This window comes from Notechis scutatus, chromosome 10 (genome assembly GCF_049901735.1).
Source record: "Notechis scutatus isolate UNSWTSFEM ecotype Mainland chromosome 10, rNotScu1.2, whole genome shotgun sequence".
Taxonomy (NCBI): Eukaryota; Metazoa; Chordata; class Lepidosauria; order Squamata; family Elapidae; genus Notechis; species Notechis scutatus.
The window spans coordinates 11,771,517-11,797,439 of NC_142018.1; the positions used below are offsets into that span (position 1 = coordinate 11,771,517).

General features: G+C 44.9%; 1 protein-coding gene across 4 annotated transcripts in view; it reads left to right on the plus strand.

Annotated features, from left to right (window-relative positions):
- The first annotated feature begins 6,138 nt into the window (after positions 1-6,138).
- TMLHE (trimethyllysine hydroxylase, epsilon) overlaps positions 6,139-25,923 on the plus strand; it is a 29,716-nt gene continuing 9,931 nt past the window's right edge. The window contains exons 1-5 of one of the 4 annotated variants that reach the window (XM_087972127.1): positions 6,186-6,244; positions 14,389-14,581; positions 20,376-20,524; positions 22,827-23,003; positions 24,736-25,015. In XM_087972127.1, the coding sequence (XP_087828253.1) occupies positions 20,377-20,524; positions 22,827-23,003; positions 24,736-25,015 (605 nt within the window). In that variant the 5' untranslated portion in view covers positions 6,186-6,244; positions 14,389-14,581; position 20,376. Of the gene's footprint in view, positions 6,245-14,388; positions 14,582-18,096; positions 18,255-19,611; positions 19,695-20,375; positions 20,525-22,826; positions 23,004-24,735; positions 25,016-25,923 lie in introns of those variants that run through there. The other 3 variants (XM_087972123.1, XM_087972126.1, XM_087972124.1) reach the window with 3 other exon arrangements.

Consider the following 25,923-nt stretch of genomic DNA (forward strand, 5'->3'; position numbering starts at 1 on the left):
AGATGTTGGTCTGAAATGAGATCGGGTCTCCTGCTTGAGCAGGGGGCTGGACTAGAAGACCTCCAAAGGTCCCTTCCAGCTTTGTGACTCTATTATTTTGTCTGTTATTCCCTGGTTCGGCAGGGAAAGAAGACCCTGTTGAGCTTGACTCTAGTCTGGCCCTGTGAAGTGACATGAGAGGCGTAGGGAAATTGAAAACAGAGCCTGAGGCTTGCGCTTTTTTTGGTTAACGCAGGAGGGAAGCAAAGGAGACGGTGGTGTGAACATCCAGAAGGAACAAGATCCTCGTTCAAGAGACAGAGGTCATTCCCATGGACACCAGGCCTGGCCACCACCCGCCAGGGGCTGGAACGGGATCCCTCCCACGCCCCCCCCCCCCCGAGGGGTGCCAGCAGCCCTCAGGAATCCCAAGCAGGGCCTGTGAAATGTTCTCAGGGAGGCCAGAAATGCTTAAACTTTGAGCTCATGGAGTGAGTCACCATCTTGTTTCCTCTGGGAACTGGCTCGGCATGAGAGCCCCTGAAAAGCTCTTCCATTCCTACCCCCAGAGCAAGACAGTGATAAAACATGTCCCTCAGGATCTTAAAGTTGTTGTAAGCCTTGCTAGTTGGAGCAAGGGGGGGGGGGGACAACAACAACCAACCAGTCGGATGCCGGGAATATGAAGTGGAGAAGTTCATCTACAAAGAAAACAAAGAAAGTCCAGTTGCCTTTTGTGGGGGGGAAAGTACCTTTGGGAGAACCGTGGCCTGGATGACTGAGATTCTCCCTCGAGCAATATTTCAAATTAGGCTGTTTGTTAGGATTAATATGTGTCGCTCCAGCTGCTTTTCCGAAATTAGGGTTCAAATGCCAGGATCAGGAAGCGAAAGGAACACAAGTGAAATTCTCCGTTTTGGGGATGCGTCAGAAGAAAAAATGCACCGATGCAGCGAGGGAAGGACTGGCTTCACATTTATGTTCAGGATTTCTTGATTATAATTCGTTCAATTCAGGTGGTTCTTTGAGATTTCGGATTCTTCCTAACACGTCCTGAAAACCTGGCGCTGTTAATCAAGGCAGATTTAAAAGCAGTTGAAGGAATGGGTGAAGCTGTTTTTCAAAGCTGACTGGGAGGAGGAAGACAAATGAGTTTTTGGATCAAATGTGACACACAAAACCAGTAGTAGGATTCAAATTGTTTTACTACCGGTTCTGTGGGCGTGGCTTGGTGGGCATGGCAGGGGAAGGTTACTGTAAAATCTCCAGTCAGAGGTGGCACTTGCCGGTTCTACAAACTATTCAAAATTTCCTTTACCGGTTCTCCAGAACTGGTCAGAACCTGATGAATACCACCTCTGCACAAAACACCTGCTAAGTAGCTATTTTTATTTATTTATTTTATTTTATTTAGTTTGTCAAGCATGTATGAGAAAACAAGTAGGAACATAACATATAAACATAACATATAAATGGGTATAAGTATATACATAATACATGAATACGGATAAATGGGAAGAGTAGTACAGGGACGGTAGGCACGCTGGTGCGCTTATGCATGCTCCCTTACAGACCCCTTAGGAATGGAGGGAGGTCCACAGTAGACAGTTTTAAGGTTAATGTGTTTGGGGGTTTGAGGATGTCACAACAGAGTCAGGTAATGAGTTCCAGGCACTGACCACTCTGTTGCCGGAGTCGTATTTTCTGCAATCGAGTTTGGAACTGTTTACTTTGAGTTTGTATCTATGCTTTACCCGTGTATTGTTGTGGTTGAAGCTGAAGTAGTCACTGACACATAGGACGTTGTAGCAGACAATTTTGTGCACAAAGCTTAGGTCAGACTGTAGGTGGTGTAGTTCTAAGTCGTCTCGGGCCAAAATTTCAAACTTGGTGGCATATTGCGGGCTGAGGAGTAGAGTGCACAAATACTTTCCAGCACACAATCGTGGATAGGACCAGTGGTGGGATTCAATTTTTTTTTACTACTGGTTCTGTGGGCGTGGCTAGGTGGGCGTGGTTAGGTGGGGGTGGCCATGTAACTGGGTGGGCATGGCTTTTTTTGTTTGTTTTTTTTGCAGTTATTCTCCCCCCCACACCTGTTTTTTGGGCCTTCTGGGCCTCAGAGGAGCCTCGGGGGTGGGGGGGGAGGCATTTTTGCTCCCAGAAGTAAGGTGACCAACCATCCTCCTTTAAGGGAGGACAGTCCTCCTTTTGTAAGTTCTGTCCTCCATTGAGAAGTGCCCTCCTACATGTCCACCTTTTTGATATTTGAAGACTAATCTGTAAATCTCCGTATTTGATCGATGCCGATCAGATCCGTTGTGATGTGACATATTTGTGTTATGTCTCACCTGTACAAACGAGGTGAGAAGTCCAAATTTCCAACTAAATACAAACAAGCAGGCAAGTCCAGTAATTATGGAGTTAACTCCTTTGAGCCGATAAAGTTCTTGGCAGTCTCACACACACTGTCTGCCAAGTCCGACCAGATAAGAGGAATACAAATCATACAAGCTGTCACCACACACAGGATACTCTGAAGCTTCTCTCCATAAGTAACACATTGTCCCGAACAAGTTCCCAGAGCGAACACACCCACTTTTATTCCCTGTGGGCGTGGCAGTCCCTCATCTCAGTCTCTGATTCGTCCCTTCTTTCTGCGTTGCAGCTCACACTTTGCCTACGGCGCTGCCTCGCATCAAGCCAGCATTCCTCTGCTGGATTCTCAGTCAGAGACTCTGATACGCCCTCCTCCTTTTCCTGGTTAGCCTCAGGTCTTCCCTCCCGGTTATCTGCCGACACCTGAGGCACAATCAGGGAGGAAGGCATTGCCGAAGAGGAAGGTCCTGGGGAGGAAGGCATTTCCAAAACCTCCTCTTCCCCACTGTCCGAGTCTTCGTCCTCTAATAAAGCAGGCTCAAACCTCAGAGCCACAACATATTTGTATTTGACATGGCAATTCGTCAAGGCTCGGTACAGTGCGGCGAGACGCAATTATGAGACACATGCACTCCACACAGGAGAATTGTTTTGAGAAAGTGTGCCATGCGCAGGGGTGCACCGTGCACAAGTGGCCTTGTTTTTTTTTTTCTTCAATTTATTTGTGTCCTCCTCCTCATTGTAAAAAAGTTGGTCACCTTACCAGAAAGGGAAAAAAAACAGCATGGAAGGGGCACGTGGCACCCCTCCATGCTCTGTTTTGGGACCTTCCTGTCCTCAGAGGAGCCTCTGGGGGTGTTTTTGCTCCCAGAAGTCTCCCCTGGGGCCCAGGAAGGCCAAAAATGGAGGCTGGGCTGAGTCCCTCCTTCCATTTTTTGCCTTCCTGGGCCTCAGCAAGGGGAATCCCGGCACAGCTGATCGTATGGACAGCTGTTTGTCTGGAGGGGAAAAAAGAAATACCTTAAGGGGCAAGCGTCAAGCGGGTGGGGTGAGCAAGCATCGGGTGGGCGGGGCAAGCGAGCCATCGGCAACCAGGCGACTGGGTCGGGGGCGTGGCCAGCCAGAACTTACTACCGGTTTGGCGACCTACGCCAAATCCTTGCTACCGGTTCGCCCGATCCGGTGCGAACCGGCTGAATACCACCACTGGATAGGACAAAGTAGTTTCCAGCACACAAAGGTGGATCAGAGAGAGCAATTCAAATGGGATCTCTTTTCCACTCCTGTTGAATGCGATTCGGGAGAGAGAAAAATTTAATATCAGCAGGAAACTGGTTTCCTCCAGTTCAAGGAATATGCATATGGTTCAAATAGCATCCTCATTTTTTTTAAAAGGCTCCAGTTAATTGCTAAGACTTTCAGGCATGTTCCCATGTAATTCCCCAGTCACGACAGCAAACATATGGATGAGTTTGCCTCTTGGAGCACCCTTGGCCTGCTCCTCTTCAATTTTGGCAAACCCCAGTTCTGGTCACTGACACAAAAGTAAGGATAGCACTGCAACACGGGAAGGCAGGCACACTTCTTCAACAAGCCATCTGTTGTTGATGGTTTTATTCTTCAGTAAGCTTGAAAGGGGAAGAAACGAGGTCTATGGAGATTCTAAGTCATCCAGGCCATGGTTGTCCCAAAGGGGCTTTTTTAAGAGGCAACTGGACTTTCTTTATTTTTCTTTGAAGACGTTTCACTTCTCATCCAGGAAGCTTCTTCAGCTCAAGCTTAGGAAGACCACACTTAGAGTACCGTAGACCAGGGATCCCCAACCTTTTCGACGCCTGCCCGGTTCCGGCATCAGCTGGGCGCCGCGGCCCGGTACCGGCGTCAACTGGGCGCCGCCATCTTTTTATGACGCAAAGGCGCTTCCGGTGACGTCACCGGAAGCGCTGTTTCATCAAAAAGATGGCGGCGCAGCGCTCGGTGAGCTTTTTCGGGTAGAAATGGCTTTCTACCCAGAAAAGCTCACGGAAGCGCTGGCGCCGCCATCTTTTATGATAAAGCGCCCGGTGAGCTTTCTACCCAGAAAAGCTCACCGGAAGCGCTTTTTAAAAAAGATGGCGGCGCCAGCAACCAGCGGCCCGGTAAGGCTTGTTCATGGACGGTACGTCCGCGGACCGGCGGTTGGGGACCCCTGCCATAGACCACACCTAGAGACACCACACTATAAAAAAGATGTTGAGACTCTGGAAAGAGTGCAGAGAAGAACAACCAGGATGATTAGGGGACTGGAGACTAAAACATATAAAGAACAATGGCAAGAACTGGACATAGCTAGTCTAGCGAAGAGAAGGACCAGGGGAGACAGGATAGCAGTCTTCCAATATTTGAGGGGCTGCCATAGAGAGGAGGAAGGGGTCAAGCTATTTTCCAAAGCACCCAAAGGCCAGACAAGGAATAATGGATGAAAATTGATCAAAGAGAGATTCAACCTGGAAATAAGGAGACATTTTCTGACAGTGAGAATAATCAACCCATGGAACAGAAGTTGCCCTCGGAAGTTGTGGGAGCTTCATCACTGGAAGCTTTCAAGAAGAGACTGGACTGCCATCTGTCAGAAATGGGGTAGGGTCTCCTGCTTGGTCAGGGGGTTGGACTAGATAACCTACAAGGTCCCTTCCAACTCTGTTAATCTGTTTTTTTAAAAAAAATCAAGGAAGTCCAGTTGCCTCTTGAAAAAGCAGCTCTGGGGAAGAAACCACCCAAACCTCTTTCAATTGTGGAGTAGGGCGGCCTCTAGTGGTAAGAAAAGGGCTTTTACGCAGGCTGAGCTTAATTCCATTTATTCAATGTCAGCGCCAACCAGCCTCTGGCCAGTTTACAAAGCGTAAAAGCAGCATCCAAACAGTAAGTTAGAATGAAATAAATCAAGGAAAATTACAACAACAACAACAACAACAACAACAACAACAACAACAACAACAACAACAACAACAACAACAACAACAACAACAACAACAATGCAGATTATTGGGGAGATTAGAGGGATGGAGGAAAGCAGAGCTGGAGGATTGAAAAGTTTTTTGTTTTTTGTTTCCTTACCGCAAGGGATCAGCTTGGAACAACATACATATTAAAAAGGTACTTGGTCGATACCTAGAATGCTGGCAGCAACCTGTATCAACCATCAGCACCAGTCAATGATATTTGTGAAACATTTTTAAATGTTCAGTTGATTTGAGTTTCATGTTTAATGAATAGATAATACAAGAATAAGAATAATAATTTTGGAAAAAGAAATCGTGTGTTATCTCAATTGTGATTTGGAGCCCTTGGAGCAATAGCTAAAGGGCTACCTCATTATTTGGAAATTCTGAATTTATCAGACTTGAATACCCTGATTCTCCAAAAAACCTACTTGGAACAGCTTATATCCTCTGACACTACCTGAACAGTTCCTAGGTCCTTGGTTAGGACTCGAGTTCTTGAGCTAGCAACCAGCCCCAAAGGCTGTGAATCTCACTAAAGATTAAATTGTTGTTGTTGTTGTTGTTATCATTAACATTATTATTATCATTATTAAGAATAATAAAGCAATAGATGACCATGCAAGGCTACAACTCAGGATCTCGCAAATAACCGTGCAATTATTCCTTGGTGGAAAATAGAGGGGAAGCATTTTTTTTTTAACCCGCATGATCCATTGGGATCCGGAAGTGTCCTGGCGCATGCCTCTCTTTCCCCCTTTGCGCTCTTTTTCCCTTTCTTTCGCTAGGGGCGGGATACTTCTTGGGGCCGCTCTGCCCCGTCGCTCTATGGTGGCCGCTGCCCTTCTCCTCTCGGAGGGGCGGGGCGGGGCAGGAGTCCCTCTGCTGTCCGGAGACCCCGCGAGGTGAGTCCGTGTGTCTCGGTTGCTGCAGGCATGAAATGGAGGAGGAGGAGAAGGAGGAGGGAAAAGGAGCCAGGGGAGATCGGGGAGGGGGCTCGAGAACTGGAGGGGTCTCTTACTGCATTGCATTGAGAGGGAACCTCGGAAGCTCAAGAAAGAGTGTTTCTGAGCATGTCCAGAGTGCATTTGCTTTGCATAGGGTCCGCATGAAAGCATTTGCAGATTTACAGGTTAATAGAGTTGGAAGGGACCTTGTGGGTCGTCTAGTCCAACCCCTGCACCATTTCTGACAGATGGCAGTCCAGTCTCTTCTTGAAAGGAATAAAGCAATTTGTTCCCCAAAGAGAGCTTGGATACTGTTTTTGTTGTTGCTTTCTTTTCTTTTCTCTTTTCTTTTCTCTTCCTTTCTCTTCTCTTCCTTTTTCTTCTCTTCTTTTCTCTTCTTTTTTTCCTCTTCTTTTCTCTACCTTCCTCTTCCTTTCTCTTCTCTTCTCACTTCTCTCTTCTCTCTTTTCTTTCCTCTTATTCTTACTCTTACTCCTCTGCTATTTAATCATAAGTCACTCTCTTTTCAAGATTTTGCTCCCGTGTCCTTGGACCCAGAATGGCAGGCTGGAGGTCCTGCCTGCCTCCTCTTGTTTTGGCATCCCATAATAGCCAGCTGCTGTTAAACCCGAGCTGCATTGGGCTTGGGAGCGTGGCTTTGGGGTAAACATCCCTCTTGCGAGTCCTACTTGCGGGCTTCAATCCTGCCAAAGTCTTACCGGGAGTGACTTGGGTGAAGAGGTGCCCTAACTCTAAACCTCCAAAGAAGCTGCTTTAGATCAGGGTAGGAAGGGGAAACAGTCTGCTGTGGTCGAAAATGTTTGGACTTCAACTCCCATCAGCCTCAGCCAGCGTGGACTTGTTAAGCCACCAACCTCTGCATCCCCCATCTGCTAAGCCTTGTGCAGAATCAGTTACTTTCCCCTCTTACCAACAGCCTAATCTTTACCCTTTTCAAGTCGGAATGTCATTTGGGGATTGCAAAGGAGAACAACCAGGATGATGGGGGAACTGGAGGCTAAAACATATGAAGAACAGTTGCAGGAACTGGGCATGGCTGGTCTAGGGAGGAAAAGGACCAGGGGAGACAGGAGAGCAGTCTTCCAATATTTGAGGGTCTGCCACAGAGAGGAGGAAGGGGTCAAGCTGTTTTCCAAAGCACCCAAAAGGCCAGACAAGGAATAATGGATGGAAACTGATCAAGGAGAGACTCAACCTGGAAATAAGGAGACATTTTCTGACAGTGAGAGCAATCAACCCATGGAACAGAAGTTGTCTTTAGAAGTTGTGGGAGGTTCATCACTGGAGGCCTTCAAGAAGATATTGGACTGCCATTTGTCAGAAATGGTGCAGGGTGGAGGGGTTGGACTAGATGACCTACAAGGTCCCTTCCAACTCTGCTAATTGTAAATTCCTAGCACAGGCTTTCGGCTTCAAATATTTAAAAAGAGAGTCTGATTTTTTTTGCTTTTTTTGGATAAGGCTTCCTTCTTCCACCACTAGCAGTAGGACTGTAAATTTTTCTCAGCACCTGTCATATTGGGTTAACAATATGCTGCTTTTGTAGGGCTTTGCTGGGTCCAAATAATGTGAACTATTCCAATCCTGCACATTTCAGGATTACTAACTTGGAGCTGCAAATCTAATGGTCCTTCCTTCCTTCCTTCCTTCCTTCCTTCCTTCCTTCCTTCCTTCCTTCCTTCCTTCCTTCCTTCCTTCCTTCCTTCCTTCCTTCCTTGTGGTTAGAATGCAGAGTTGCAGGCTAATTCTGCCCACTGTTAGCACTTTGAATTTCACCAGGCTCAAGGTTGACTCAGCCTTCCCTCCTTCCGAGGCCAGTAAAATGAGGACCCAGATTGTTGGGGGACAATAGGCTGACTCTGTAAACTGCTTAAAGAATGCTGTAAAGCACTGTGAAGCGGTATATAAGTCTAAATGCTAGTGTTAGTTCCATACATAAATTGCAGAGCTAAAGTAGAGATTTTTGGCACCTTGAGACACAAACCAGGTACACACACACATGCAAACACAGTATCTGGGAGATATGAAATGCTTATCTCCAAATCACACTACTGTATGTATAAAGGATGTATTCATCAGTGCTATGCAGAGATGCTTCTTGCAATACAATATTCCTGAAATCATGAAAGTGAGCAGTTAGTTAACATATTTCTTACCTGCCTTTTCACTATCCAGCTTAGTGTGTGTGGTTTTTCCTACCTGATACCAGAATGTTAGTGGTTTTCCAATATTGGGGGTTCAGGGTAGATCCATTGCAATAGACTGAAGAATTATGAAAGGCATAAGCTTGTAACTTGTGGAGGCCTTGCTGGTCTCCGAGGTTGAGGGTTTTCTTGCAGACATTTCATTACCCAACTAGATAACATCATCAGTGCTAGAATGGAGTGAGTTTGTTCTCTGTTTATGCCCTGTCAGTATTGGTGTAACTGTTATTAATGGTTCCCTAATTGTTTGAGTTGGTAGTTCTTTGATTGGGGTTGTAGTTTATTGCTTGACTGTTGGCCTCAGGCAAACTATCAAAGAGACAACTCGGGAAAATATTCTCTTCCTTTGGTAGCTTGTAATCTGGTTCCCTTGAAATGTCTTGGACTACAACTTCCATAGACCCCCATTTAGCACATCTAATGGGTGTGATTTATGGGTATTCTTGCTTCAAAGAATGAAGCAAGCACGTTCCTGGGTTGGTCAGTTGTAGGATATTTTACCGGGAGAAAATTGGCATTTGGGATCTACTGGGTTTGGGCCCAGTTTTGTTTGTTCAAAGGAATCTTTTACAACACAACCAAATTGCTCTCTGTTTGCTTTCCTGAATCCCTAGAAATTACTCTCTTCTTTTGACATCTCTTGATGCTACCTGAACCTGATCTGACTTTTCCCAACTGAGGTTTGTCCTAATGAATCATTTTCAAATGTTCAGGGACTCGGAGGAAAACATGGGTAGAAGGTTAAGTAACCTAATATCTGAATTTCTTCCCATTATTGCAGCCTGGATAAACATTGCATGTGTGTGTTAGAGCTGCATGACTATTTTAGTAGCTGGGAAGGTAAGCCAATAAGTGCTTTTGGGGTGGGAGGAAGGAACTAAGTGTTCCTTATTGTTCAATATAGCCTTTTATTGTAAGACAATAAGGGGTCTGGAGGCTAAACCGTGCTATGAAGAGGAAAACCGGATATATCAAGTCTTGTGAAGAGGACTAGGGGTGATAGGAGAGCAGTCTTCCAATACTTGAGGGGCTGTCACAGAGAAGATGGGGTTGATGTATTCTCCAAAGGGAACAGGTGCAAGACAAGAAATAACGGATTTAGATTAGCAGAGTTGGAAGGGACCTTGTAGGTCATCTAGTCCAACTCCCCACCTAAGCAGGAGACCTTACACCATTTCTGACAGATGGCAGTCCAATCTCTTCTTGAAAGCCTCCAGTGATGGAGCTCCCACAACTTCCGAAGGCAACTTCTGTTACATGGTTTGGTTGATCTCACTGTCAGAAAATGTCTCCTTATTTCCAGGTTGAATCTCTCCTTATTCAGTTTCCATCCATTATTCCTTGTCTGGCCTTCTGGCACTTTGGAAAAAAGTTTGACCACTTCCTCTCTATGGCAGCCCCTCAAATATTGGAAGTCTGCTATCGTTTCTCCCCTGGTTCTTCTCTTCGCTAGACTAGCCAGGCCCAGTTCCTGCAACTGTTCTTGGTTGATTTTAGCTTTACATCCCTTAATCAGGGGTGGGATTCTACCAGTTTGCACCTATTCGCTAGAACCGGTTGTTAATATTCTAAGCAGTTTGGAGAACCGGTTGTTAGAAGAAATTACTGGCCTAATCCTGTAAGAAAGGCAGGAAGGAAACATTCTGGTGTTGCTTACAGAAACTGCCTCTCCATTAACCCTTATTACATTCTTGGCAGGACTAGACTTCCTGTCTCAGGAACTTCTCTGGAGTTGTTTTTCCTTCCTTTGCTGGTACTTTGCTTGTGTGGAGTGACCATTCAAAGTTACAATGGCACTGAAAAAAGTGACTTATGACCCTTTTTCACACTTACGACTGTTGCAGCATCCCCACAGTCATGAGAGGCCAGGCGAGGAGATGCATGCCTCGATGTGAGTGATATTGAGTGGGCCACGCCCAGCCAATAACATGACCACCAAGCCACGCCCACCAACTTAGCCAAGCCCACAGAACTGGTTGTTAAAAATTTGAATCCCACCCCTGCCCTTAATCCTCTTTGTTGCTCTTCTCTGCACTCTTTCTAGAGTTTCAACATCTTTTTTTATAGTGTGGTGACCAAAACTGGATGCAGTACTCTAGGTGTGGAAGGAATGGATGGAAGCTTATTAAGGAGAGATCCAACCTAGAACTAAGGAGAAATTTCCTGACCCTTAAAACAAGCAACCAGTGGAACATCTTATCTCTTCTTAACCAGTGGAACATCTTATCTCCAGAAGTTGTAGGTGCTCCATCACTGGAGAATTTTGAGAAGAGATTGGAAAGACATTTGTCTGAAATGGTACAGGGTCTCCTGCTAGAGCAGGGGTTGGACTAGAAGACCTCCAAGGTCCCTTCTACCCCTCTTTCTCTACATTCTAAGCAATTATATGGTGGGCATCAGTGCCCCTTTCTCATTCTCTCGGCCCTCCCTTACTGAAATCGATGCAGCTTTTTTCCCCCTCCAAACCTGAAGCTCTTCTGGATGTTATATTGAAAAATTGCCCTCCTTAATTTACCCGAAGAGTCCCAGGTTGGAGAAAGCGGGGCAGCAAAGAACCTGGGAAGTGGCTGATGGTTCTTCTACCTACAGGGGGGGCATTGCGGTCCCCATCCTAAAGTCAGCAAACCAATCCCTCCTTCTTTTCCTGAACGTTCGAAAAGGAAAAGCCAATTGGCCAATTTTTTTTACAAGAGTCATCTTTGTTCTGCCCAGCTACGTGCTAAATGAGCAGATGAAAAGTCTCCAGAGGAGCTTCAAAGGAGGAGCTGACTTAATGCACCAATTAATACACTCATTTCCAATTAGAAGACCTGGGATGGCTCAGAAAAATGGTACAGGGTGACAAAAGAACCAGTCAGGGGCCATACACCCTTAACAAAAATCGGTTGCAAAGTTAGTACCAATCTCTTGCTTGCCTTTCAATTCTCAAAGAGCGAATAGCAGCAATGGCACTTAAGATTTATATACCGCTTCATGGTGAAGCACTGGGAAGGAAGGAAGGAAGGAAGGAAGGAAGGAAGGAAGGAAGGAAGGAAGGAAGGAAGGAAGGAAGGAAGGAAGGAAGGAAATGAGAGAGAGAGAAGAAGGAAGGGAGGCAGGAAGGGAGGGAGGGAAGGAAGGAAGGAAGGAAGGAAGGAAGGAAGGAAAGGAAGGAAGGAAATGAGAGAGAGACAGAAAAGACAGGAGAGGGAGGGAGGGAGGGAGGGAGGAAGGAAGGAAGGAAGGAAGGAAGGAAAGGAAGGAAATGAGAGAGAGAGACAGAAAAGACAGGAGAGGGAGGGAGGGAGGGAGGGAGGGAGGAAGGAAGGAAGGAAGGAATGAAGGAAGGACAGGAAGGAAGGACAGGAAGGAAGGAAGGAAGGAAAGAGAGAGACAGATAGAAGACAGGAAGGAAGGAAGGAAAGAAATGAGAGAGAGACAGATAGAAGACAGGAAGGAAAGAAATGAGAGAGAGAGAGAAGACAAGAAGGAAGGAAATGAGAGAAAGACAGATAGAAAGAAGACAGGAAGGAAGGAAGGAAGGAAGGAAGGAAGGAAATGAGAGAGACAGACAGAAAGAAGACAGGAAGGAAGGAAGGAAATGAGAGACAGAAAGAAGACGAAGGAAGGAAGGAAGGAAGGAAGGAAGGAGGAACGGAGGGAAGGAAGGAAGGAAACAACAATAGCCCTTAGACTTATGTACCACTAAACAGTGCTTTACAGCCCTTTCTAAGCAGTTTACAGAGTGAGCATGTTGCCCCCAATAATTTGAATCCTCATTTTACCCACCTCGAAAGGATGGAGTTAACTTTGAGCCGATCAGGATCGAACTGCTGGCAGTCAGCAGTGAGTTAACCTGCAATACTGCATTCTAACCACTGCGCCACCACAGCTCTTGGATTTGTTGTACAGGTAATCCTTAACTTACAACCCTTCATTTGGCCATCATTCGAAGTTGCATCAGTACTGAAAAAAGTGACTTACACCCGGTCCTCGCACTTACGACTCTTGCAGAATCCCCGCTGCACCTAAGCAAAACTCAAGCATTTGGCCACAGGCATATATTTAGCAATGGTTGAAGCTTCCTGGGAAAAGAACCATTTCTGTAAATCTAAAAAAAAAACACCAAAGTTTGTTTTTCGTTATAAACCAGACAGAGGAGTATTATTTGCCCAGGATTATATGTGTTATAAATAGTCGATTCCTGAGGACAGCAAAATCTAGGCTTATAAAAAAAATCAACCTTTTTTTGCTTTAAGTTGCTTCCTCTGGGAGAAAGGAACATTCTCCTTGAATTTGACAATAAAGGGACTTCCCAGCCGATCCCAGGATTCATGCATGACATTTGAGAGGACCAGAATATTTTTCAAGCCGACATCTGTATGTCTCTCTCTCTCTCTCTCTCTCTCTTTCTCTCTCCTTCCCTCCCTCCGTCCCTCCCCCTCTCTTTCTGTCTCTCTCTGTCTCTGTCTCTCTCCACCCAAAACAAACAGCTGCTCTTCCAGAGGGCTGGAAATCAACGTGGCTGTTCTCTCTCATTGGAAGCCCGTCTGCTTTGCTCCCCCTTCCCCTCCTTCAAAAAACAAAACAAAACACGGCGGCTAAAAAGCCAGCCCACAGCCGAATGCCCCACGGAGCTCTCTCAGCCCCTGTGCAGCGTAGTGGAAGGGCTCCCCACCAGGAACCAAAGAGAGGCCGCCTCGTGCTTGATTGACAGATTTACAGACTAACAAGAGTTGGAAGGGACCTTGTAGGTCATCTAGTCCAAACCCCTGCACGAGCAGGAGACCCTTCACCATTTTGGGCCAGCGGCAGAGGTGGGCTGCTGGGGGTTCAGCAGGGTTTGCGGGAGCCTCTAGCTAAGATTCTGCGCAGTCTGGAGAACCCCGAAATTCCACTCCTGGCTGGCCCGGCCCGGCCCTCCCAGGAGTCCCCACACAACCCGTTTTGGATGTAGGTAAGTGCAGGGCGCACACAGAGGCTCAGGGAGGGGGGAAAACGGGCCTCCCGGAAGTTCAGGAAGGCCGGAAATGGGCCTGTTTCCGACTTCCAGAGAGCCTCCGGAGTCCGGGAAGGCCGTTTTTGCCCTCCCGGAAGCTCGAGGAAAGCCTCCGGAGTCCGTGGAGGGCAAAAACGCGCCCCCCCACACCATGGTGCAGGAGGCCAGCTAGGCCACGCCCACCATGGCCACGCCCACCCAGCAACTGGACAGAGAACCCCTCGCTAAAATTTTTGAAGCTTAGCCCTGGCCAGCCGTGCACATGGCTTCTTGAAGGTCCCAAGGGATGGCGCTCCCACAACTTCCGAAGGCCACTTCTGTTCCACGGGTTGATTGTTCTCACCATCATAAAATGTCTCCTTATTTCCAGGTTGAATCTCTCCTTGTTCAGTTTCCATCCATTATTCCTTGTCTGGCCGTCAGGTGCTTTGGAGAATAGCTCGACCCCTTCCTCCTCTCTGTGGCAGCCCCTCAAATATTGGAAGACCACTATCCTGCCTCCCCTGGTCCTTCATTAGACTCCCTTTTTATTGCATTTGTGCTTTTTGCCCCCCTGAAGTCTATCCTTTCGTGGATGGACTCTTCTGCTGCAGCAGGAGTTCCTCCCTCTGCCAAAGAACCGGCAAAGAAGATTTTTGAATTCTGTTCGCCTTCTCCTGTTTGGTGTTTAAGCAAAACATAGCCGAGGGGAGCCTCACTCAGTCATGCATGGCTGGGAAAGGCTGTTGAAGCTGCAACCTCCTTGGCAAAATCAACTTTGCCTGCCTGCCACCCACCAAATCCTAGAAGTCATTCTCATTTCAGTTTCCCCAGAGATAGGACAACGTGCCCAGCGTTGTCTCTTGCCAAAACACGAATTAAGAAAGAATTAAGAATTAGGAAAGCTATTTTTTTTTCAGGCTTTGTTTTTAAAAAAACAAACACCAAATCTGAACAGCGACGCCCACCGGAGCTGTTCTTTTAATCGGCTGCTTGGTAAGAAGCAGATGGAGAGCAACGTGACACTTTGCTGGACTTAAAAAGTAACAGCCTCCTGCTCCTACATCCAGCTTTTCTCTGCTACGGAGCCCTTGAAGAATTGAGAGTATCAGGGTAAGCTTGCAATTCTGTTCCCCGCATCGGTGAGAGGAAGAGAGGAGGAGGAATGGAACGAGGGGAAAGCTAGAAAGGAGAGGAAAATAGGGGGAGCTAGAGAAAAGGACAGGGACACACGGTGGCTCAGTGGCTAAGACGCTGAGCTTGTCGATCAGAAAGGTCGGCAGTTCAGCGGTTCGAATCCCTAGCGCCATGTCACGGAGTGAGCTCCCATTACTTGTCCCAGCTTCTGCCAATCTAGCAGTTCGAAAGCACGTTAAAGATGCAAATAGAAAAATAGGGACCACCTTGGTGGGAAGGGAACAGCGTTCCGTGCGCCTTTGACGTTTAGCCAAATGACCACGGAGACATCTTTGGACAGTGCTTTGCTCTTTGGCTTTGTAACAGAGATGAGCACCTATGCCGATACGGGAGGGGAACCTTTAGCTTAAAGAAAAGGAGGAAGAGGAATGGAAAGGAAGGGGTGCAGGAACTCTCAAAAGTTCTAATAAAAATGGAAACACCGCGTCCCATGCTTCTTGGGTAGCTTCAAAAAGTTCTGAATTTTGTTAAGGGGCTAGATGAGAGCCACGAGCTCAGGAAATTGAGTAAGCAGAAGACAGGAGTTTTCTGACCCATGAATGGTGCTTGGTGCTGGTTTCTGGTGGACCAAGATAGTGGAACAGAGAAGGCTGATGGCCGTGTCTTGAGAAGGAGATAAGGGCTTTTCCCTGGGGGCTCTTGACAAATAAGAAATCACTCAGCAGGTTTGTCTGGGTAGGTTTGCTTTTTAATAAGTCTGGGAATTGCCACAGTCTGAAGGGCTTGGAGAAATCTTGGAAAGACCTTTGAACGAACAAGTCATTTGTTGCTAAGCTGACTTTCCCAAGAAGCAGGCGGTCTAAGCTAATCCGAAAGAACATCAGAAATTCTTGTTCCTTCATTTCTTTGCCGTTTGCCTCTCCAATGATCAAATTGGTCTTTCGTCATTATTATCGCTGCTTCTGTGACTCTGGTTATCCTTAATATCACTTTTATTCTCTTGCTTTTCTGGCCTTAGGACATTTAAGGTGTAAAAATGGCATGGGTGAAGAGTTAATTTATTTTACTCATTTGTTAAATTTATATGTCAGTTACCTCACTGCCCAAAGTGGCTCTTAATTGTAGAAATCATTGTAGAATCATAGAAATCATTGTAGAATCATAGAAATCATTGTAGAATCATAGAAATCATTGTAGAATCTTAAAAATCATTGCTTAGGATGATTCAAGGCAATATTTCTTTCCTCTTTGCTTCACAAATCATTTGAAAGCAAGGACACGATAATTTTTCAGCAAGAACATCTTTTTAAATAGATGTTTAATTAAATAGTAACACAGAAAGAACAAAACACACAGAAAATTAAGAGACAAAAGACTCGCAAGGAAAAAACAATGCATCAAAGTACTTTTTAAAAAGTAGGGAAAAGCAAGAATATTATTAAGAGCAACTTAATAAAGAAATTGGAATTGGCAAGTTAAATACATGGAGAGTGGAAAAGATGATTAAGGGTTTGGCGATTCCGTCATAAGGAGACGATTGGTTGGTATTTAGCCAAAAATCTGATGGTTTGAATGCCTTTAATGAGCTGCCAGACAGAGGATGGAGCAACTGTATTTTGTGTTCCTCCAAAGGATAAAACCTGAATCAACAAGTTTACATTTCAATCCAAAGATTTCAGCTAAATATTCAGAAGAATTATTGCCAGGATGATCCAGATTCTTTTGTCTGTGAGTTTTAAAAATTATACTGGATTGGGGAGGTGATTTCAGCCAATTTCCTGTATCGGGAAGGAATTCAATGACCTTTGTGGCTATGTTCAATTCTTGCTTTTTTAGAATTTCAGAAGGATTTCACCTTCTGAGATGTTACAGAATTTCTAAAAAAAATAAAGAAAGAAAAAGCCACCAAAACAAAATATCTGCGATAAAAAAAAAAAAGATTGAAAATGATCTCTTCCTGGACAGCCAACTGGGTATTTATCTTACAAAATATACATTCCCTAGTGCAACTTAAATTTAATCTAATAAAAATCCTCATTGATTTGTGCATTGTGCTCCTTGAAAGTAGCATGCCAGTGGTCCTTGACTTATGATGACAATTGAGCCCAAAATTTATGTCGTTAGGTGAGACATTGTTCCTGAAAGCTTCTGACAGTGAAAAGGATGCTGGAGGCGATGTGTGCAAGTGAGGTTAGTCAGTGGGTGATATCCCCCCAAAATAAGACCTGGTGCCTTTTTTGGTGGGAAAAAAATATATAAGACAGGGTCTTATTTTCGGGAAAACATGGTAGATGATCATCTGATATGGGTTATTTTTGAAGAAGTGTCCTGTAAAGATCAAGAAGCAAATGTTAGGTTTAAAATGCTCAATTGCGATACTTATCTGGCAATTCTGGCCTGGAAGTATTATTCTGAAAGCTCACTTAAAGTTTCCAAGGATTGGCTTTGTAAATCTTTCTTGAATGTGAATTAATTACCTCCAAATAGCAGAATAACAGGGTTGGAAGGGACCTTTGGGGTCTTCTAATCTAACCCCCTACCATTTCAGACAAATGATTGTCTAATCCCTTAAAAACTTCCAGTGTTGGAGTATCCACAACTTCTGGAGACAAGTTGTTCCACTGATTGACTATTCTCACTTTCAGGAAATTTCTCCCTAGTTCCAGGTTGCTTCTTTCCTTGATTAGTGACCATCCATTATTTCTTGCCCTGCCTTCAGGTGCTTTGGAGAATAGCTTGACTCCCTCTTCTTTGTGGCAGCCCCTGAGATGTTGGAACACTGCTATCATGTCTCCCCTAGTCCTTCTTTTCATTAGACTAGACATACCCAGTTCCTGCAACTGTTCTTGGTTGATTTTAGCTTCCCATCCCTTAATCATCTTTGGTGCTCTTCTCTGCATTTTTTCTAGAATCTCAACATCAAATAAACCTCAAATACTTTATTTGATGCTTAATTACAACATGGGCATGTTTACTTTATTTCATCTCCAATTTGAAGAATTGTGGGGCAGATAATAAGAAGGGTTTCTACAGGCCAAACATCTGGAAGAATGCTCCGGATATAGTGGGTAAGCGTGCTAAGAAGTGCCATGTTCAAATCTATATGAAACCATGAAGCTTGATAAGCACTGATTGAACACTGAAGATGTTATCTGGTTGGGCAGTGAAACATCTTGCAAGCAAACAGCCAAGCTCAGGAAGCATCAAGCACTCCCTGAGCTACAGAAATTCTCTGCCAACCCTGAAGTTGGCCAAACTGTGACCTAGTTTTTCTTTAGGGAGTTTCTTCTTCTCGCAGCTTCAGGGCTGACCCAGCCTGGAACGAAGGGACAAGGGAGGGGTGGATGGGTGTAGAGATAGCTGGGGTGTTATAGCATAAATAATATTCTTTCCCTTGGGAACCAAGGATGTTGGTTCCCTTGGGAACCAAGGATATTCTTTCCCTTGGGAACCAAGGATTCGAAAGGTAGAGACTGAGGTCACCTAGCAACTGGACTGTATGCTGATTGGACCATGTGACTGGAGTGTCAGGGTTCCGGCAATTGCCCTAATTAAATCATGAGCCTCGAGCCAAGCTTCAAAAGAATCCAAAGTATTTATTAGGAGCAACATGTCAGCATTGAGCCATATGAAGCCAACTCTGCCACATGTAATTTACGGTCACCTGTGACCCTATTTCCCCCCCTCCCCCCTGGGTGTGTCATAAATCAGATTCTCCAACCACACGGGCTGGATGTCATCAATCACATTCTCCAATAAAGGATTTTACCAGGCAGAAAATCCAGTAGCCTAGGCTACAATCTTTGTAAGATAAGCGTGAAATGTACTTCTGGTTTTAATTGTCGTACTGCTCCTTTGGGTTTTTCCCCCTGCCTGCTTGTGGCAACTCAAAAACAGGCATAGGAATGCTTTACGAGTTGACATGGAGACTCTGGGGGGAAGTTTTACTTTTCATTGGGTGTAAAACCGGAGGGAACTTAGAGCCGTTTTTTTTTTCACCAGGAACATTGGCCATTTGATATGTCCCAATAAAATGTTCTTTGAGGAAATTGCCTGTCTCAGAGTTCTTATTGAATGGGATGTATTACTTAGAAACCTGACATGTTCTTCTGTTGGGAGACTGTCTCTTGCAGTTTTGTCTACATCTGGAAGAGTACAGATGTGCTCCCTGCTGTTCTTTGGTGCTTTGGGGTTGGTGGCATGTTTCAAATATGGCTCTCTCTCTTTAATTCAAGTTAATTCGTTGATTTTTCGGAGTCCCCATCTCATTAGCTTGCTACTGCTACAAAATTGGGTAGGAAATTGCAATCTTGGGTTATAAAGAGCTGCATTCTGCTCTTCCGTTGACCCACCAGGTCTAAGCACAGATTGCAGAACTGCCATCAACTCTGAATTGAACCTGGCTGAAGCCCCCTTTTGCTGCTTCATAGTTGCCACACACTCTTAAGACGGAGGGGGAAGAGATGGATAGACTGTCTGCAGACATAACAACAAGCCTTCCCGTGGGAACCAAGGTCATCCCAACAGGTGGCAGTTGAAAGAGAGGATGAGCAGGGTGGATTTGATTTAAATCGACTTGATCGATTGAAATCATGATTTAAATCATGGGGTTGTTTTGTTTTGTTTTTTTTTTTTGGTTGGGGGTGGGTTTTTGGGGGGGTTTGGGGGGGTGGGGTTTTTGGGTTTTTGTTTTTTTTATTTTAAAAAAAAAAAAGGGGAGGGGTTTTTTTTTACGTATGGGGAGGGGGGGTCACGGAGGCCCCCGGTTGTCCGCTAGTAAAAAGGGGGGGGGGGGGGGGGGGGGTGGCTGGTCGCCGGCTGTGCCGGAGGTGCTGGGGGGGGGGGGGGGGGGTTGTGGTACCGCCGCGGCACAAAAGGTTGGGGGCCACTGATTTAAATCACTAGTAAAAAGGCTTGATTTAAATCGACTTGTTTTAAAGCATCATTTTTTGAGAGCCACTGTCATCTCTGTCCCGCAGCAGCTCCTTCTGTGACCCGCTGTTGACTCAGCGATAGTCCCATTCCCTTTAACGGGATGGCTAGTGGTGTGACAGGGACACAACATGTTAAGGGACATGGCGGGCCGCAGGTGAGTGGATGTAACGACTCATTCTTGCTTGCGGTTAGAATCTTTAATATTATCATTTGGAAACAAAATGAAAGTTTGCTATTTAGCTTGCAGAGCTCGGATTCATTGAATGAGTTTACTAAAAATGTAAATATTTGCAGAAAATACAGCCTCATGCGACATAACTAAGCTTCACTGCATGCTAAATAAATTAAATTATTAATGTACCTTAAATAGAAAATGATCTTTAGATAGATTTTTTTTTATTCCAAAAGCATCTTATTAAAATAAATTTGATAAAAGTTAAAAAAAAAATTGATTTAAATAAAAAAAAATCCGATTTAAATTTTTAAAAAGTCTAGATTTTTTAAAATATTTTTTATTGATTTTTGTCCACCCAGGAAAGGAGTGACTGAGGGGAGCCTGCCTCCTGTTTTAATTGGTCAATGTGACTTGGGACAACTGAGGAAGGAAACTGTTACTCTTTGAATTATGCTCTTAGCGCGGGAAACTTCAGAGTCGGTTTTCACCAGCTGTGCCGATACGATGCATCCAATAAATGTGTTTTTTTGATGGACCTGCCTGTCTTTGGAATTCTGATTTCTTTGGATGCTGTACTCGGAACGCTGACAGTTGCTTTGAGTTTTCAGTTGATTCTAGGAGTCCGTGACGGTTCTCTCTTTTTGGGTCTCCCTCCCCCAGGATGTGGGGCTGTCAGCTGAGGCAGGCACTCTGCAGCGTCCACCATCAACTGAAGAAAAGTTTCGGGATTCTTCCAGCTTCGACCCATTGGCATCACACGGTTCCCACCTCGCCCAGCTGTGCCTGGCAGTTAAATGATGGTCATCTAGGTAAGAACTGGACCTTGAAGGGAAGGGTGGGGGTCAAAGGCATCATTGGGGGGGGATGGAGTTCATGCTCTAGGTGCCAGCCACCTGGTCGTGCTCCTTTCCAAAGGCCTACATTCTGCAGTGAATGAGCTGTGGTGGCGCAGTGGTTAGAGTGCAACACTGCAAGCTACTTCTGCTGACTGCCGACTGCCTGCAGTTTGGCAGTTCGAATCCCACCAGGCTCAAGGTTGACTCAGCCTTCCATCCTTCCGAGGTGGATAAAATGAGAGGGTTAGGGTTAGGGGCAAGAGGCCAACTCTGTAAACCGCTTAGAGAGGACTGTGAAGCACTGTGAAGTGGTATATAAGTCTTAAGTGCTATTGCTACATTCTGTTCCTTCCCCTTCCTAGTCTTCTTGGCCTACTCTTGAATGTTGTTATGCATTCCATGCTCATGGTCCATCCTCATGTGCATTCCAGCATTATCAGGGGAGGGGAAAAGAGAGGAGAGGGGACAGGAGGGGAGGATGAGAGGAGAGGAGGGGAGGGGGAGGGGAGGGAGGGAGGGAGGGAGGGAGGGAAGGAAGGAAGGAAGGAAGGAAGGAAGGAAGGAAGGAAGGAAGGAAGGAAGGAAGGAAGGAAGGAAGGAAGGAAGGAAGGAAATGAGAGAGAGAGAGAGACAGGAAGGAAGGAAGGAAGGAAGGAAGGAAGGAAGGAAGGAAGGAAGGAAGGAAGGAAGGAAGGAAATGAGAGAGACAGGTAGAAAGAAGACAGGAAGGAAGGAAGGAAGGAAGGAAGGAAGGAAGGAAGGAAGGAAGGAAGGAAGGAAGGAAGGAAGGAGAGAGATAGAAGACAGGAAGGGAGGGAAGGAAGGAAGGAAGGAAGGGAAGGAACGAAGGAAGGAAGGGTCCTACAAACCTTCCAAATTTTCTCATTACATCCCTTTCATGCAAATGATGCCATCTTGACTTTATAAATACCCACACTTAAGTTACAGCTAGATGTTTAAGCAGCTTGTTCAGTAGACAGGCAATGGGAAAGCTTACAAAAGAGATTAAGAAATTGGGCCGAGTCACAAGTTATACACAGAGCAGCTCCAATGTTTTTTCAGGGTTTCTGAAGGATCTTCCTATCAAAGGCAGGATTAGACCAGCTCCCTGTCTGTTAACCTTTCAGAGCAGGCAAAAACATTTTTTATATAATCACACATTTGCTACCCAAGCAGGTTTTCATTGACCAATTAATCATTTGACCAATTACTTACTTTTAACATGTTTTCATAGTGTTTTAATTCTGGATTTTAACAGGGTGTTGTTGCTGGCACTGCTTGGATAACATCCCTGGAGTTTTCTTGGCAGGGTTTTTCAGAAGTTGGTTCTCCCTTGCCTTCTCCTTCCCAAGACTGAGAGGGAGGGACCGGTCCAGAGTTCACACAACTGGCTTTTGTGCCTAAGGCAGGGCCATAATTCTTGGTCTTTTGGCCTTTTTACCACTACTTCAAACTGGCTGTCTAACAGTTGCTTATAATTGCCTTTTATTATTTCTGTCAATTCTGTTGAGTGAAACATTACCAAGCATCAGTGCACGTTGGCAATTATTTGCAAAACAGGGCAGTTTATTTCCTGAACATTTTCCCATGGGGGGGGAAAAAAAAGGCAACCTTTGTGTGTTCAGGTGTGGTCCATACATTTCTGGAAGTATATTTGCTGATATTTGGGGCTCTGTTCCTGAACAAGACCACACTTGGAATTCTGGATCCAGTTTTGGTCACCATCCTACAGAAAAGATGTTGGGACTCTAGAGAGAGTGCAGAAAAACAGCAACAAAGATAATTAGTGGGCTGGAGGCAAAATTGCATGATGAACAAGTGAGAGGATTAGGTATGTTTAGTCTAAAAAGAGAAGGATTAGAGGTGACGTGATAGCAGTGTTCCAATCTCTCAGGGGCTGCCCCAAAGAAGAGGCAGTCAAGCTATTGTTCAAAGCACCTGAGGGCAAGACAAGTAGCAATGGGTGGAAACTGATCAAGGAGAGAAGCAACTTAGAACTAAGGAGGAATTTCCTGACAGTGAGAACAATTAACCAGTGGAACAACTTGCCTTCAGGAGTTGTGGGTGCTCCAACATTGGAGGTTAAGAGATTGAACAGCCATTTGTTTGAAAAGATATAGGGTCTTCTGCTTAAGTGGAGGGTTGGACTAGAAGACCTATTCGTCTGTATTCTGCAAGTTGCACGGATGGTAAAATATGCTCATAGTTTAAGAGGAAGTGGAAAGGTTTCTTTCTGTCACTTGTTTTGACCGAGGGAAGGATCTTCTTTTCCTAGAGCTGAAATACAGGGACACTCTGATGCGCTTCGATTACTTTTGGCTGCGTGACCACTGCCGCTCGCCGTCTTGCTACAACACCAAGACCAACCAACGCAGTCTGGATACGGCCAGTGTGGATCTCACGATCAAGCCCCAGGCGGTACGAGTCGATGAGACCACGCTCTTTCTCACCTGTGAGTTTCTGGAGTTTTGTGTCTCCAAAGGCAGAGGGGAAGATGGTTCTGGAGAATGCTTCTCTCTCTCCCTCTCCTCTCTCTCTTTCTCTTCCTCTCCTCTCTGCTCTCTCTTTTCTCTCTCTCCCTTTCCTCTCCTTTCTCTTCTCTCTCTTCTCTCTTTGGTCCTCTCTCTCTTTTCCTCTCCTCTCTCTCTCTCCCTCTCTTCTCTCTCTCCTCTCTTTATTTCCCTTCTCCTTTCTTTCTCTTTTCTCTCTCTCTTTCCTCTCTCCTTTCTCTCTTTCCCTCTCCTCTCTCTCTTCTCTCTCCTCTCTCCTCTCTGCTCTCTCTCTCCTCTCCTCTCTCTCTCCTTTTCCTCTCCTTTCTCTCCTTTCTTTTCTTCTCTCTTTGGTCCTCTTTCTCTTTTCCTCTCCTCTCTCTCTCTCTCTTTATTTCCCTCTCCTCTTTTCTTCTCTTTCTTCTCCTTTCTCTTTCTCTCCTCTCTCTCTCTTCTCTTCTCCTCTTGCTCTCTCTTTTCTCTCTCCTCTCCTCTCCTTTCTCTTCTCTCTTTCTCTCTTCCCTCTCTCTCTCTTTCTCTCTCTCCCTTTCCTCTCTTTCTCTTTTCTTCTCTTCTCTCTTGTCCTCTTCTCTTTCCTCTCTCTCTCTTCCTCTTCTCTCTTCTCTTCTTTCTTCTCTCTCTCTTCTCTTCTCTCTCTCCTCTCTCTTTTCTCTCCTCTCTTTCTCTTCTCCTCTCTGCTCTCTCCTCTCCTCTCTCTCTTTCTCTCCTCTCTCCTTTCTGCTCTCTCTTTCTCTCTCTCTCTCTTCCTTTCCTCTCTCTTCTCTTCTCTCTTTGGTCCTCTCTCTCTTTTCCTCTCCTCTCTCTCTCCTCTCTTCTCTCTCTTTATTTCCCTTTCTTCTCCTTTCTTTTCTCTCCTCTCCCCCCCCCTCTCTCTCTCATGTGCGTGTGTTTGTGTTTATAGCAAAAGTAAAGCTGTTGGAACATTCAAATGTGCTTGGAGATTTTGTTCAAGATGAAAGTGGAGGGGGAGAAAAATACTCTAGTCGGTGAATAATTTAGAGAAGGAATCATTCTGTTCTCATGGATTCTTTCCTTCCTTCTTTGGTCGTTCAATTGACCCTGAACTCAGTAGTTTGTTTAGGAACCCACATGGAGCCCACAAAATGGATCTTCTGCAATCCCAGACCTCCTGACTGGATAGGGCTAAGCATTTTAGCTGTTTGGGGAGGATTTTGGAGAAGTTCAGGGGACACACTGCACCCGTTAAACCCCCATCTCCCTGGTAAAGAATCGAGACCTTTTTCTTTTTAAACAATCCCAAACTGTGCTAACCAAGTTTACAAGGGCTACTAACCTAGTTTACAAGAAGCAAAATCAAGCCACTTGAGAACTTAGTGCAGGGGTCCCCAAACGTGGCAACTTGAAGACTTGTGGACTTCAACTCCCAGAATTCTCCAGCCAGCTACGCTGGCTGGAGAATTCTGGGAGTTGAAGTCCACAAGTCTTCAAGTTGCCACGTTTGGGGACCTCTGGCTTAGTGGTACAAGACCCATGTTTTGAAGAATGTTCCCATAATCCTGTCTAACGTCAACTCATAAAACATTCCTATGCCTGGCAGTGCCAGTATGTCGCCTCTAATAAATCCGTTCAAGTTTTTTGAAGTTTGGCTCGAGAATCATGATTTCCTTAGTGCGATTGCTGGAATCCAGACCTCTGTCTCCCTCTCGCCACCAGGGCCAGATGGCCACGTGACCAAGTATGGTCTGGAATGGCTGATGATGAACAGCTACGAGGGACAGAAGCAGCAGGTCATGCAACCCCGGATCCTGTGGAACGCCGACATTTACCAGGAAGCTCAAGTGCCCTCCGTCGACTATCGCAGTTTCTTGGAAACCAACGAGGGGCTGAGAGAATTCCTGCAAAACTTCCTGCTATACGGCATTGCATTCGTGGAAAATGTTCCCCCGACCAAAGAGGACACGGAAATCATAGCAGAGAGGATTAGTTTGATCAGGTAACTACGAAACATTGGAATAGAATAAGGATAAGGATAGAATAAGAATAAGAATACAATAGAATAATAACTAGGATAGGATAGGATAGGATAGGATAGGATATTGGAATGAGAGAATAGAAATAGAATAGAACAGAACAGAAATAGAATAGAATAGAACAGAACAGAACAGAACAGAATAGAATAGAATAATAATAGGATAGAACAATAATAGGATAGAAGAATAATAATAGGATAGAACAATAATAGGATAGAATAAGAATAGAATAGAATAAGAATAGAATAGAATAGAATAGAATAGAATAGAATAGAATAGAATAGAATAGAATAGAATAGAATAGAATAATAACAATGGAATAGAATAATAACAATAGAATAGAATAACAGAATAGAATAATAATAGAATAGAATAGAATAAGAATAAGAATAGAATAGAATAGAATAGAATGGAATAATAACAGAATAGAATAGAATAGAATAGAATAGAATAGAATAGAATAATAACAATAGAATAGAATAGAATAATAACAATGGAATAGAATAGAATAATAACAATAGAATAGAATAACAGAATAGAATAATAATAGAATAGAATATAGAATAGAATGGACACACAAGGAATCTGTCTTGGTGCAAATGCTCTCAGTATACCTAAAAGAAAAGATACATTTGTCAAGAATCATAAGATATTAAAGTCTACCGTTTGCAGGCTAGTAGTGCGCAGTTCTAGCAAAAATCTAGTTTTTCTGAAAGGCAGTAAAAGATCTTGAGCGAAAAAGAAAAGAAGCAAGATCTTGTGGCAGGGTGGCCCTGTTTCCTGTTTTGACAGAGCAGATTGAAAGGGCAGCCTTAAGTCCTGGGAGATCTGAAGATCAAAAGAGGTCTCTCTGCTAGGGAGGAAAGGGCAA